At 42.7% G+C, this 15,637-nt stretch overlaps 1 protein-coding gene across 7 annotated transcripts in view; it reads left to right on the forward strand.

The window, feature by feature from the left end:
• Positions 1–15,637, forward strand: part of fars2 (phenylalanyl-tRNA synthetase 2, mitochondrial) — a 577,514-nt gene that overhangs the window by 214,881 nt on the left and 346,996 nt on the right. For 6 of the 7 annotated variants that reach the window (XR_015078551.1, XM_085989235.1, XM_085989234.1 and 3 more), the window contains one exon: positions 9,446–9,577. The exons of the other annotated variant lie outside the window; for it this stretch is intronic. Coding sequence is in view for 5 of the 6 variants with exons in the window: in XM_085989235.1 (XP_085845361.1) it covers positions 9,446–9,577 (132 nt within the window). In the remaining variant the exon portion in view is untranslated. The remainder of the gene's footprint in view (positions 1–9,445; positions 9,578–15,637) is intronic. 7 annotated transcript variants of the gene reach the window in all.

Here is a 15,637-nt window from a genome sequence, read left to right on the forward strand (position 1 = left end):
ATTAAGATGATTATCAGGTAGTTTACAGGTACTTAAAAGCCTTTTTTCACTTATATTTTAAATTTCCCTGCATGGCCGCTGGAATCATGCAGCTCAGGAACCACGTCTGTCAACCTGAGGCGGGAGTTGTGTGGCCATTGCTCTAGCTGAATACTTGACAGCATGAAATGTACAGTAAAAGCTCCCACCTGACAGATGATCATTTTCCTCGGGCAGAAGCTGTTGCTCAGTCCATTTCCAGCACAGATTCTGCAGGCTGCACGTGTTTCCAGCAAAGTCTCCATCCAGTGTCACCTCATTGGAAGAACTCTCTCACCATTGACAGAATGCTTTTGTCATTTCTACTTCACCTGCCATCTATTCCATCAACATTGGTGCCGTTTATACTGTCTCACCTTGGTCCTCAGAATCGGACCACGATGAGCCCCAACACCAGCAGCACCAGGCATATCAGCAGCACCAACAACAACACCAACCTTCTCTGCAATCACCTGATGCTGCACAGGACACAGGGCATCAGCACCCGAGCACATTGCTGCCTGGGACGCCAGGGATGGCCTCATCATGGCCAGATTTAGTTAACTTTACGCTGTACACCCATATGGCTGCCACATGATGCCCCAGGTTGGCACCATCTCACAGCAACACCATAAAGCATCCCTACAATGACCAAGCCATTCCTTTCACACTCATCACCATTGCGGGGGGTACCGTTATGTCACACCATTCACTGCAACTCATTAAGCCACTTCCAAATGTGCACACAAATCTGTCCAAGACCGGGAAGTGTTGAAAATAAAGATTTTTATGTTTGACACCACACTAACAAAAACTTTACATAAGTATTGGATAAAACACCCAAGTGGCTACCCTTGTGTGTTAGTTGGTAGGATTGCACTAGGATGAGGATGAGGGTGAGGGTCGGCTAGTGAGATGGGGAAGTGATAATGTAGATAGAGAGAGAGGGATGGGTGGTCATGCAAGGTATGTTGGTGTGAGTAAGGATGTGCAGGAGTAGGGTAGGGAAGGCAGAGTGATGGGGATGTGATGAGAGGTACAGCAGGATGCAGTTGAGTGTGGCTTTGTGCTAACGTTCCCTGATCTAATGAGATCATTGAAACTTTTGCGGCACTGCACCCAGGTCCTCCTGACAACATCCCTGCTTGTGCCCTCCTCTGCAATGTGCAACCAGACTGTTTTGGTCTCCTGGGGAGATCTCTTCCGTCCATCGGAAGGGAAGAGGACCTCCCTGAGTGCTCTGACTCCCTCCATAAGCATATGGAGGGAGTCATCGGAAAACCTGGGTGCAGCCCTCTACCTCTGTGCAGTCATTGTCAGTGTTTGCAGCACTCCAATGCTGTGGTACACTGACAGCACTGTGTTCGATGAAACTTCAAATGTAATGTGGCTTTGGTCCTTTTAAAGATCCCAGCTGAAAACATCATGAATGACGTCACCAGACCCGCTCCATCTCATTGGGCCGAGTAATGTGCTGGGCGAGCTTAATAGGCCCCATTAAGGTAAGTTCATTTTGTACAGCGGGATGGATCCAGCAGCGGGGTCGCAACCCAGCACTTACACCGCCCGCACCGGACCCGCCAAGGTAAAGAAAATTCCAGCCATTGCCTCACACTCTCCCTGTAGCCCAGCATCTTCCTCTACTTCAAATACATATTCAATTTTCCATTGAAAGTTGTAATAGTCTCTGCCTCAACAACCCCCTGTGGCAAAGCATTTCATGCTCCAAAAATTCCTCTGTATAAAATAATTTCTCCTAAGGTGTCTCTTCACTCTCAGTGACAATTTTACATTGATCACCCCCTGTCATTAACTGTGCAACCAGAGGAAATAATCTTTCATTATTCACTCTATAAGAATCCTTCATAATTCTAAAATCCTTAATTAAATGCCTTCTTAGCCTTCTTTGCTCCAGTGGAAATAGTTCCAGGACCTCAGGTTTCTTCTCATAACTATAGTTTCCCATTCCGGTGAATCTCTTGTACTCTATGTCCCTATTTATAAGGCCTAAAATGCTGTTGTCCTTTTTTATAGCTTTATCTACCCGCACCACGCACACTCGGAATTATGGCCTAGTTATTTGTTTAGGCCTGGTTTTGGGCCTGAAATGGTTAGCTCGCTAAGAGCGCACAGCAAAAGCTGGAGGCTCACCCAAAATTGGTCCTTGGGCGTCAGCAGCAAAGATTTGTGGCGAGCTGCGAGCGCTTGTCAGTCGCCTTGAGGCTGCGAGTAAGAGCTGTTGTCCAGCTCTGTGGGACTGCCCATGCTTGGGTCCATTCTTCTTATCCAAACATAGCCAATGCATTTCCTCCCATTGTTTATCTTTCCCCCCCCCCCCCCCCACCCCCACTGTCACCTCTGGAGTTCTCTAAGGACCTATCCTTATCACCCTCTTCATCATTTGTATACTGGTACTTGGTGACATCTACAAGCACAGGGTCAACTTTCATATGTGTGCTGATGACACCCAGCTCTAACTTTAAACCACTTTTCTTGACTTCATGACCATCTCGTGCTGTCAAGCTGATTTTCCGATATCAATTCATGGATGAGTCACAACTTCCAACAACTGATCTTTAGGAATCCATCACCAGGACTGCTTACTTCCACAACTGTAGCATTACCTGCCTCCATCCCCATTTTAACTCCACTGCTGAAACCCTTACCCACACTTTTGTCATCTCTGGACTTGATTTCTTCTATATTCCTCTTGCTAGGCTTCCATCCTCCACCCTCCATAAATTCAAATTGTCCAAACCTCACTCATCCATGTTCTGTCCCACACTAAGTCCCATTCGGCCATCAATCCTGTCCTCGCTGACCCACATTTTCTCCCTGCACCCGCCGCCCCCCCCCCCCCGCAGTGCATTAAATTTAAATCGTAGTCCTTGTCTTAAAGCCCTCCATGGCCTTGCTGTACACCTCTGACATCTCCACCAGCCTTACATCCCCTCGGCCTCTTCAGTTCTCTCTTTGCCCCGCCATTGCTGGCAGAGCCTTCTGTTGTCTTAGCCCTACTTTTTGGAACTGTCTCCCGAAGACCCTCTGTCTCTCCATATTTAAAAACCATCTCAAAGCCCACCGGTTCAACCCTGCTTTTGGTTACCCCTCCTGATCTCTCCATCCACGGATCAGTGTCTGTTCCCATGTCTATTTCTATGTATTTTATTCTCTCCTCTGTAAAGCATTTTGGGACATTTTCTACTTTAAAGGCACTAACTAAATGCATGTTATTGAGTGCAATCGATCTTTTCATACTCATATTTAAGTATATCAGGTGTCCACTGTTCACTGGAAGAGCCCATGATAATAGACTACCTATGGTGTGAGCTCCTGAGTTCATGCTCTGAAGTTCAACCTATTTTTGGGATTGGCATCTCTGCCCTAGATCTGATGAGATCCTCTTTTGTTCCTGTGCATTGTGGGATGTTTGTAAACAGTGTGGGGGAGGTGGGGGGCGTGGTTAAACATTTGGCCGAGTCATGGATGACCAAAACGGGGGCAGCAGTGTGGATTAATATACCTACAGAGTATTATTGCCGGGTGGTTGGAGGGGGCACTATAGGAGAAATAGGAGGGGGCCAAGGATAGATCCTTGGGGGACTTCAGAGGTAACGGGGCAGGAGCGGGAATAAGATCACCTCTTACATGCCTCTTTTCCAGGCGGAAAAGCCCAAGTCTCTCCTGTCTTTCCTCGTAGCTTAGATTCCAGACATTAGGGATCAACCTTGTGGCACTTCTCTGCACTCTCTCCAGTGCTTAACCAGAACTGATACAGTACCTGACCAGAACACTACAGTTTTATCACAACTTCCTCTGATTTGTGTTCTGATATTTTGTCTGTTATTCAACATCCGAATGGCTCTGTTGATTGCTGCTCTGCATTAGTTGTGCATGTTAACCATTCAGTCTACAAAGCCTCCTAAGTCACTTTCAACTTCTTCATTAGCTCTTTCAAGACTATTCATGGCATATGTAAGTCACCCATTTTTCCTTCCTATGTGCAGTACTTTACACTTGTCTGCATTAAATTTCATTTGCCATTCTCTGGACCACTCATATATTTTGTAATTTCTAGGCTACCTCCTTTGATTTCACTGACCCTCCTAATTTGGTATTATTTGCAAATCTGACCAATTTGCATTTAGTTTCTGATTCCAAGTCATTGATATAAATTAGAAATCATAGTGGGCCCAACACCAAGCCCTGGGGCATCCAATTCCGTAATCCCCCTCACCCCCCATTCTGACATGACTCCTCTAACCAATACACATTGATTTCTACCCTTTCAGCCAATTTCTTAGTCGTTGTTAAGTTTTACCCTGAATCGCCACACCTTTGAGCTTAACTAATAACGTTTCATGTGGAACTTCATCAAATGCCTTTTGGAGGTCTTAAGTACACACAGTCCATTTGGGTCGTCCGCTAATATCAATACCTGTTTGGCGAAGTTGCTATGCTGGCTGGAGTAAGCAATTTAAATATCGGACTGACTTACTCTCTGGGATAGGAAGTCAGGAACTCCCCATGGTTGATGGTACACACAGGTGGGACGTGCCTGTTGAGTTCAGATTTTATTTAGTGGGTTATTAGCCATTTCTTTCTTGGCACTGAGTTGTTTCCTCAATTTTTCAAGTTTTATGGGGGAATAGTCTGGTAGAAATAGACATTAGGGTCTGGAGCTCCTTCCTTAGGCTGCTGGCCATGTCATGTCACTGGAAGTCTCCTTTTCTTATTTTCTTAATTGAACTTCCTTACAGTCTAGCTCAGTGGTGGTAAACACACAGCTTGCAAGCAGCATATAGCACTTCTGTTGCTGAAGTAAATTATTTGACCTTTCAACATGTTGACTTAGAGACGAAGCAGGTCATCTTGTATTTGAGATTGAGAGATTGAAGATGTTTAATAAATATTTTGCCTCCGTTTTTACAGAGGAAAGTAAAAGTAGGAGTACCTAAGAGAGGTGTGAAAGATCATCGACTGGAGAAAAATATTTAAAAGGAAACTGCATTAAAGTTTGCGAGACTAAAAAGAGAAAGGTCCCCGAGCCCAGATGGTGCACAGTCTAGAGTACTGAATGAGATTGGGTTGGAGAAAGCAGAGTTATTAACCATAATTTACAACGATTCTTGCAAATGGAAATTATGCCAAAGGATTGAAATGTGGCAAATGTTACACTGCTGCTCAAGAAATGGATAACCCAAAACTTTACAGGCCAATTAGTCTTACCTCAGTTGTGGGTGAATTTCTCGAGCCCAGAATATGGGATAGTTATTTTTATGTCCTTTTTTCAGCATTTTCTACACTTTAAGCTGTTAAATAAAAAGAATGAGCTAACTATGTTGTTTAGGATGAGGGTTTTTTACAGCAAGCAGAGGGTTTTAAGTATTTGCAGCTTAAGCAAATACTGCAAATCCACGGGGGAGTTAAATACAAAAACTTGTATAGCTCAGAATAAGTGGTTTTGGGAAGGGAAGAACAAAGAAAGTTGCTTACATCTTAAACAAATATTGTAAAGCGGTATGTAAATCTATTTAGCTATATTAAAAGTCTTATGTCTGCGTGCACTTCCTATCTGAACTACTTGACTTCTTCTTGTCACGTTTTTGTCACACACACTCTCAATTTTTGCCTATTTAATTTCCTGTATCCACATTTATAATGGTCCAGATTTTGCACTGGGTAATGACAGTGAACTGTCAGCGTTCGCTGTCATTACCCCTCTGAAACTGACCATAACTGCAGGATTTAGCGCATGAGCAGCTAAACACGGAAATCCTGAAGTGTATTTTTATTCGTTCCTGGGATGTGGGCATCATTGGCACGGCCAGCATTTATTGCCCATCCCTAATTGCCCTCGAGATGCTGGTGGTGAGCTGCCTTCTTGAACCGCTGCAATTCTTGTGGTGAAGGTACTCCCACAGTGCTGTTAGGGAGGGAGTTCCAGGATTTTGACCCAGCGACGATGAAGGATCGGTGATATATTTCCATGTCAAGTTGGTGTGTAACTTGGAGGAGAACTTGCAGGTGATGGTGTTCCCATGCGCTTGCTGCCCTTATCCTTCTAGGTGGTAGAGGTCGCGGGTTTGGGAAGCGCTGCTGAAGAAGCCTTGGCGAGTTTCTGCAGTGCTACAATCAATTTCACGTCGAAGCTAGAGTTCTTGCCACAGTGATCGCGAGATCTCTGTGGGCAGTTTCCTTCGAGGTCAGCGGCGATTGCCATTGCTTTGCCGCTGTTCGCAAATTACGGGCCAATGTATTTGACTAATGTAAACGTCACACTGTAACTGCACAATCTGCCCACTTGGTGCCAAATCTGTGAACACCTTCATAGACTACAGCCTCACAGAAAAACATTCAGAGCCTTTTGCTGCCATCCTAGATTCATCAGCAGGTAAGTTTTGTTAGTGCGTTTAATGTTTATTCTCTTCATCTTTTAGCATTTTGTTTTAAAATTCTGCAGATTTCTTCATTATATGTATTGCTTTAACTATCACCCTGAAAACTCCCATTACAATTTTAAACTGAACTTGTTCTTTTGTCCCATATTCTTTTGTGTACTGGCTATTGCAAACATTTGTCCTTAATTCCACAGTATATTCACTCATCCACTAAGAATTGTTGCTCTGAAAAACACTCGGCAAAGAACAATAAATGTCCATTGTTTGTGGAAATAATTGTTAGAAATTCCAAATGGAAGGCAACTCCTGGAAAAAGGCATCCCTACCTCCGTGCTCAAACATGCCATTAGCGGTCCAAGTACCCCCTCTCCCACCCACCTCCTGCCCCCCACTCGGTGGCAAATCACCCATTTAGCTCCTACGAGAGGGAAACAGCACATATGCCTTCCCAACCATTCAAAGAACTGTAGGCTTCATAGGCATTCTGTGCTAGCAATGTAAAGAATAGGTAAAGTAGTAGATCCATTGGCCTACCCCCCTTCCACTGAGCTGCAAGGGAGGAGTGTGAATGAAAGAAGAAGGGGTTAGGAAGGAGAGAAGAGTGGGGAAGAACAGTAAGGAGAGGAGGGGTAAAGGGGAATAATTAAAATGCCCCCTTCCTCTCCTTTACTTGCTTTGATCTACCCACTCAACTCCTCTGGGTCCTCCCATTCTGCAGCACCACCACTGGCAGGAGGACGCAAGGACAGCATGACAAGTTTATATAGGTAGTTTCCATTATAAATGTGGACATAGGAATTTACAGTGGAACGATATAAAAATAAGGAAAGAATGTATAAGTTTAAAATGGGGAATGACTTACATCCACATGCTCTGGCTCAATTATCCCTTTCCCTCTAACCTTGCTTCACCTGAAAACTACAATTGATCTGGACTCCCTGGGGGTAATGGTATGAGAGATCAACGCGTCATATTATAAACATTATATCTGTGAAACCTGTATGTTTCAGTACCAGTAGACTGTGTAATATCTGTACCTTGGGTCAGTCATCCTATTTTGCTTCAGTTAATTTGCTGCATTATAGCAATGGGCAAACTGCTGTCACATTTAGGCTGCGGTGGGACCATATTAAACATCAAAAACTGTGCTTGAGACCCTGGCTTACCTGTGAGCAAAGCCATGGAAAATCTACAGATGTATTTTTCAAGAGGTACTGGTGATTAGATTTTCTTTTTAAAGCATTGCAGTGGGTTGACATAGTTGTCATTGAAGCCCTGTACAGCATACCGCTTGCTTATTTAGTTGTTATTTAGGGTAGTGAAGGATTGGGACTGAAAATCACAATTCTTGTTTGTATATTTATTAGCAAACAAAATGGAGTGTTATGTTCTTTAATTTCAAAGTATAGATCATAGACATACAAAATATTAACTTTTCACTTTTACTACCACGTGGTTTCACTGATGGCTCTGCACGCTCTACTACAACAGAACTTGTGCCTGCATGTCCAGCTACAGGAAACTTTCGATTAACCGGCCACTAAATAACCGGAAATGTCGGTTAACCGGCAAAATTCAGGAGTCGGTTCAGATAACTTTTTTTTACTTTTAGTTTTTTTTACTCATTTCTGGCTGTGCAAGCATCTAACTGAAGCTGTTGCTAAGCTACAGAGACGCTTGCAAGCTGTGCTGATTGTTTTGAGGGTTTGTTGCTTTAGACGGAGCGCTGAGCTCCGTATCTTTTAACTATAGCGCTCGATTCTCCGGCATTGTTGATAGACCAGCACCAACTCGGTCCCGTCCGTGCCGGATACCAGAAAGTTTCCTGTATAAGGATTAATGGTACATCTCATGTTGATAAAATTGATGAAGTGTAATATCAAAGTAAATAACTCTGGTTTTATTCTTCAGAGAACAAAGGCTTTAGAGAAAATAATTAGCTAAACTCAAAGCTTTTTACTAATTCAACTTTTTATTGTCATTGCACAAGTACATGAACAACGAAATGTGATCTTGCAAGCTCCCATGACTGGGAGAAGCAAAGCCGCTGCGTCGGTGCGCGCCGCCATTCCATTTCCACCATTCCTCCTGTCCGACAATCTTCAGCCCACCGCCCGGGCCTGCTCACCAGCCGCTCCTTCCGTGACCTTCTCACCAACCGCCCCTCCTCGGGGCTCCTTCCGTGACCTTCTGCACCTGGTCTTCCCTGATGGTCACTCCTCCAGGTACTAACCAGGCCTGGCTCTGCTTAGCTTCCAAGCCTTGCCGCACTCTGGATGAAACATAAACAGACAAGCAATGTATTTAGGCAAGGCAAATACAGAGATCTCTGTGATTCCACCTTGTCTATTGCTTGCACAGTTACTAATCAGAAGTCAAAATAAGACCACATGGGTCTCAATGCACTTTGACAGTAAACTAGCTTATAAATGCAGCATTTTATAAAATCCTAAATGAACTGATACTAAATCTAGAAGTAATATGATCTACAGCTATAATTCAAGTCAAGACAGAAGCCTGTCTAACACACACTTCCACATTCTATTAATATTTTCAGATTGAATTACAACTTAATTTTCTTGTTCTAAAATGAGGAGAGATTAATAAAAGGGGTGATGGTTAGCAGCGAGTGATTTAAAAATGAAAATGTTTGAATCCATCGAGATGGCTAAGCCTACTTTTATCATTTTTGAGAAGTTACTAGTCGGTCCCAGTTAAGGTTTTTAATAGGATTACCTGCTTCCCAGTGATCTTGGCTCATTTTTCCTTGCATGCCAGGTGGCTATGAGAATTTGACAAGTGATTGATTTAGTTTTGGAGGAGGCCTGAACTGCATAAAGCACTTTTCATATTGGATAAGACATGACCATTTTTTTCCTGTGTTTAAAGATTTATTGTTGTGCACAAAACTGTTGTAAATGGGTTTGTTTGCTATTTATTTTCCAGGAATTCAGTAATTGGTGTCATTAGCTGAAGGGTAATTTTTTACAGGAGTCCCTAATGCTGTCATATTTGCCTTGCGACAGGACTGGAAATTAGATGGGTGGATTGCTATTTTCCATTTACACACCCTTCCTTTGAAATGGAGATCAAGTTCCAAGGAGAGTGGATGGAGGTCCTTGGCTGTGGGATCATGGAGCAGCAACTGGTAAACTCAGGTAATTAAATAGTGCAGAACAATTGGCAGTGGAGTTCACAGCTTTTTGAAGCCTTCTTTGATTCTTGATTTAATTCTCTCTGTTACTTAAAATGTATTTTGGCCTTGATTTTCTTTCCACGTTTTAAAATTATGTGTATGTTTCTGCCAAAGTGCTCTAAAGAACAGATGCACATAATAGCAGTACTTCACATAAAAGCTGACAAAGAAGTTACATTATACACATTGTGCAGTTGTATGTCATTTATACAGGAAATACTGGAAGAAGTAATTGTGTGGCGGTTAGATAAATGCTGTTTCCTCCATCAGCAACAAGGCCTGCTGTGGTTTCACGTTTTGACTTCTTTATTGCTGGGCACAAAATGTACCTCCATTTGTTTCCTGACCCCCTCCCCCCCAACCCCCCAGAGTATTGACTTTAAAATTCATGTTTTTGTTTTCAAGACCCTCCATGACCCTGCTCATGAATATCCACTGGAGTATAGGATGTATCTGAGCTGCTCCGTAATAAAACAAACAATTCAGCAGATTTGGCACTTTGGCTTCACGCGGGTTGCTTACCTTTCCACAACAATGGGCTAAACATTTTATCTAAATTCTTCAAGCTGATTTTAAGGATATGAATTGGCAGCATTTGGAATAGCTATACAAGGTGAGATAGAATATTAATTTTGAGCACACTGACCTGACCCTAAGTAGGAGAAAAAACAGAAGTGGTTCCCAGTGGACCACATCCTCTCTGGTAGCACAAAACATTGGAGTGAAGGTATTCTGTACAAGGGCTGTGGTTATATGTTACTCGCACTACCAGGCACATAAAGCAACTGTGGTCAATTTACAAATTTCCTGAGTGGATGCTGTGGCAAATTTTAAACCCTCAATCTTGCTACAGTTGACCTTGTGCTCCAATTGGTGACCATATTCTTTGATACAAGCCAACATGTGTAGTAGAATGACTACAGGATCGGAAATGTAGATCTGTGTTCCAATCCTGCAGCATAAAGCCCATGTATATTTGGACAGTTCTGGTTCTGCATTGTGAGGGGAGTCCGAAGGAGCCCTATCAAATGGTCTGTCACTCCTAAAACTAGTAGAATGAAGTTCATTTGTGACTACCTTGGTGCTGGGGCAAAAGGATAACACTCCCAAAAGATACTCCATTCCTCACTCTCAAATGCTTTGCATTGTCATGAGCAATACCAATGATATTGCCCTGCATTTTGTGAATAACATTCAAGAGACAGTGAATGTTAGCTGACAAGTACCTCCCAGATAAAACTAATCTGATTAATTTGAATTAATTTAGCAACCAATTTGTAAAAGTGAAATGCCAGAAAATTTCACGGGAATGTTAGCTCAACCTATAAATTGGTGTATCAGAAGTACAGTGTTGTGGGGATCTTGTGCTTTTTAAGAATAAAGGAAATGGCTGCTTCATGCCATATTCCTGGAATGGACCCTGAAAAGGATATGAGTACCAACACCTGATGTGTTAAACCACCATGAAGTGAAGTACCCATCCTCTCCATGAAAGTGTGCATAGGAGGGTGGCAGTGAGGGCCACATGTGCAATGAGAGGCAATGACGCAGTGTAAAACTGCAAAATAACGACATTGAACTGAAAAGTATATCACATTGAAACGTAAAAGTACATAATATTTATATATGCAATTAAGCACTAGTCATTCAATTTCAAATTGTAGGAGTGGATCTTGACTTCGTGCATTAATGTAGAAAGGGTGATAGCGAATTAGCAGCCCGTTTTACACCTCTCCTGATATTTATTTCTATTGAAGTCAATGGAAATACAAATCGGAAGAGATGTAAAATGAGCTGCTGACTTGCTATCACCCATTTTACACTAGCGCACAATGTCAAAATCTACCCCGTAGAATGCCAAGTGTTTTCACAATAAATTTGAGAATCACTGCCAAACAGTAGATTTAATAAGATACGGAAAAGAAATGAGAGTGTAGAATATGGAAGTTTGTCAAGCAATTTGAATTTGAAAAAGTATTTGAATCAATAGAAATACCATAGTTCCATATTCCATATAGGCGCACCAACGTCCATGTTCTCGCTCAGGCCAACATCCCCAGCATCGAAGCTTTGACCACGCTCGATCAGCTCCAATGGACGGGCCACATCGTCCACATGCCCGATACGAGACTCCCAAAACAAGCGCTCTACTTGGAGCTCCGTCATGGCAGGAGAGCCCCAGGTGGGCAGAGGAAATGCTTCAAGGACACCCTCAAAGCCTCCTTGAAAAAGTGCAACATCCCCACCGACACCTGGGAATCCCTGGCCCAAGACTGCACAAAGTGGAGGAGAAGCATCCGGGAAGGCGCCGAACACCTTGAGTCCCTTCGCTGGGAGCAAGCGGAAGCCAAGCACAAACAGCGGAAGGAGCGCACGTCAACCCAAAGCACCCCACCCACCCGCCCCTTCAACCACCGTCTGCCCCACCTGTGACGGAGACTGTAAGTCCCGCATTGGACTCCTCAGTCACCTGAGAACTCAATTTTAGTGTGGAAGCAAGTCATCCTCGGTTCCGAGGGACTGCCTAAGAAGACTGGCTGGCCCGAGGAAGAAAAAATAGTGCCCTGTTACTTACAAAAGGCAGTATGGAGAAAGGAATTACTGGTAGATCTAATGCCCCATTTACAATCACAGATTAGAATTGAATCACCCAAAAAATGGATGCACAAGCAAAATACTGCGGATGCTGGAAATCTAAAATAAAAAACAGTTTTAACCCAGTCCTCAGTGGGCTTTGGCTAACAGCAGAAATTTGAGACTAAGTGGAAGTCACACTCTGAGAAGCCACAGGATGACTGGTATGAGGGAAAAAAATCAGACTGGTTTAGTAGATGGTGATCTTCATTTGGGGCAGAAGGAACTTTTCTCTGTACACTTTACTTGACCTATGTCAGCCTTGGCTCAGTGATAGCACTCTTGTCTCTGAGTCAGAAGATTGAGGGTTCTAGTCCCACTCCAGACACTTGAGTACATAATCTGGGCTGAGTGTAGTGCTGAGGGAGTGCTGCACTGTCAGAGGTGCTGTCTTTCAGACAAGACATTAAACCGAGACCCTGTCTGCCCTCTCAGGTAGATGTAAAAGATCCCATTGCACAATTCGAAGAGGAGCAGGGGAGTTATTTCCAGTGTCCACTAAAACAGATTGCCTGGTTATTTATTGAATTGCTATTTGTTGTACTTTGCTGTGCATAAATTGGCTGCCATGTTTCCTACATTACAACATTGACTACACTTCGAAAGTACTCTGTTAGCTGTAAAGTATTTTGGGATGTCTTGAGGCCATGAATGGCGTTCTATCAAGGCAAATCTGTCTGTCTGTGACCTGAAAGATCTTGAAGCTGATCCTGGCTACCTAATTATCCAGTGCCTACAACCCTCGCCTTGATAAGCAAGAAAAATATTCACCAAAAATATAAATTATTTCTAATTATGAAAACCAAAAGGATATTAAACAACAAATGTGAAAATATTTTTTAGGGTAAAATCATAGCTTTTGTTTTTCATTTATAGAAATAATTTGGACATAGGCACAAGACGAACGGTATGAAATTAGGGTCATAGCAAAATTTGAGGAAGGATACAGGAAATTGCCGGAGGACATGGTCAGGTTAGCGGAGAGGGAAAACAAGTGATAGATGCATTTATTTCTCAGGATTATCACGATAAGAATGAAATGGACATTTAGAACACATTTTTGGCAGTGTTAGTAGAACATGGAATGCTTTACTGCAAGTGGCCATTGAGACAGAGATTATAAGATGATTTAAAAGGGAATTGGATATGTATTTGAAAAAGAAGAATACAGGAAAGGAAAGTGAAACAGGATTGGAATTGATAGCTCCTGTCCAAGATTTTGCATCAACACAGGCACAGTGGGCCTAATGGCCTCCTTCTGTGCTGTAATTTCTATGAATTTATAATTCAAAGCTAATGGTGGAATGGAAATTTACCGTAAATCCAGGAGAATAACAAGAAAAGATATTGAGGTTTTTTTTGTTTAAATGCATGTTTTTTTCTTTGTAAGTAGCTTGTAAGTTGATTACTGTGATTAGAATGTATCAAAGGAAACAGATCTGACTGTACAATTAAGCATTGTAAAGTCACTGCTATAGATGTGTGCAAATATTCTATTCACCATTTCATCAAGAAATATAAAGGCTGCTTTTACTTTCCGAGCTAAGTTTAGTCTTGAACGCCCAGCTGTTAGTACAGAACTAGTTGGCCAGCTACAATTTTATGGGATCAGTTCATTTGTAGCATTATTCATAACTGCTTGTGCAGGGAGTTAGTCTTTTGAGAGGAATGCAAAATCATACATTAGTTGAAATTTTTAAAGGCAAATGGCTTTATAAGGGGAAAAAAGTCTTTAAAGCCTTTTGTTAAGGCTGAAGGGGGAAGAGAGGGAAAAGAAGTGGCAGTAAAAAATAAAATGAAGGGAAACCTGATATTGGTGCCAAAACGGAGCCTGCAGGCAAGTGATGGAGTGGTGCACACCTGCTCCCTTGTTCCATGGCTGGTAAAGTGGAGCAGTGGGACCAAGAAAGATGGCCCTGTTTGTTAGCTCAGAGGATAGCAGTGTATGATACCTAGCAGGCTCAGTGTTGTGTACACTATGTGATGAAGGATCTGAGAACAGATGCAGAAGATAATCAGTACACTAAGGGATCTGGCAAAGTAAGATTTCCCAACCTTTACCATTTATTGGTTAGGCAGCCGAAATCGCATGCCAAAAGTATTGCCTGTCAATCTGTTTCACATTTACAGCTCGCACATGCCAGCCTCGTACAACCGTATAACTCTTTCATTGCATCTCATGCATTACATAGCACAGCAGGAAAATCTTCAAGATGGTACATACAATTGAAAGCCTTGCTGAGCACACATCACATCAAGTCATTGTAACACAACTTGACTGCATTGTGCATGGTCAATTAGTGACATAAGGTTGGCCTTCAGGTTGGGCACACGTCTGTCACTGTATATGTGCTCCTTTCACTTCCAGCAACTTAAGATTACTTTTCTGATTTTACAACAATAATGGCGCATAATTCAAGAATACAATCCCAACAGGGAGAACAGCCTCCCTGGTAAATTATTGCTGATGAAGGTACATCTCCTCGCTATCCCGAGGAGCTCTAGCGGGGTCTATAGACCTGTAAACGTGGGTAACCCGGATCCATGTGGGCTGCCTCAAGTGCAGGTGGACCGTTCTCTGATCATTCCTCTGCAACTCCTTCTCAACCTCAAACTCCCATGTCCATACTGCCAGTTAGGGATGCTTAAATAGAGCATTAAACACCTTTCAATCGTAACAGGTAAAAAAGAAAAGAAAAAACAAAAATCAAAAAATGCAAAAAAAAGGGAGAAATTGGAAAACAAAATAATGCAGCAAAAGCAACCCGAAGAGCCAAAACAAATCTCAGTTATTCCCAAAACAAGTCAATACACTTAAGAAAAGCTGCTCTCAAAGGCCAGAAAATTGGGTTAACAATACACCAGGTTTTTACTTCTCTAGAACAATTACATCACTTCTCTGGAGCAAAACATGCAAACTGAAGAGTAGGAAAGCCCCACCCTCATCAATGTAATTGTGGAGCCTTTACTGAGTTTGTGCTGCTATTGAAAGCACAAACATAGTCAAGCTTCAGCAGCACAGCACAATTGTATAACACTGGTTTGTCCAATCTCGGTACTGTATGTGTAGGGTCTCCTCCCAGGATCTTCTGACCCCCTCTATATTTGTGCACTCGTGCGGCTGGCACATTGCATTACAAGATTTACATAATAGTATTTGACACAGAAACAATCAACTGGTACATCCCTGACTTACTTACTTTTGCAGTTGACCTATAATTAGGCTGGTGCCTTCTACAACATCTGAGCATTCAGCTCTCAAATAACATTTGCCCACAGGCTTTCTCTGGAAGGAAAACCTGCCAGTCTCAGCAATATTGCCTGAAATGAATATTGGCCAGCAGAAGTCATCCAAATGATGGCATTGATGGCCTCCGTGGGTTGCACC

This window comes from Somniosus microcephalus, chromosome 5 (assembly GCF_052327205.1).
Source record: "Somniosus microcephalus isolate GS21.2 chromosome 5, FLI_Smic_1.0, whole genome shotgun sequence".
NCBI classification, from domain to species: Eukaryota; Metazoa; Chordata; class Chondrichthyes; order Squaliformes; family Somniosidae; genus Somniosus; species Somniosus microcephalus.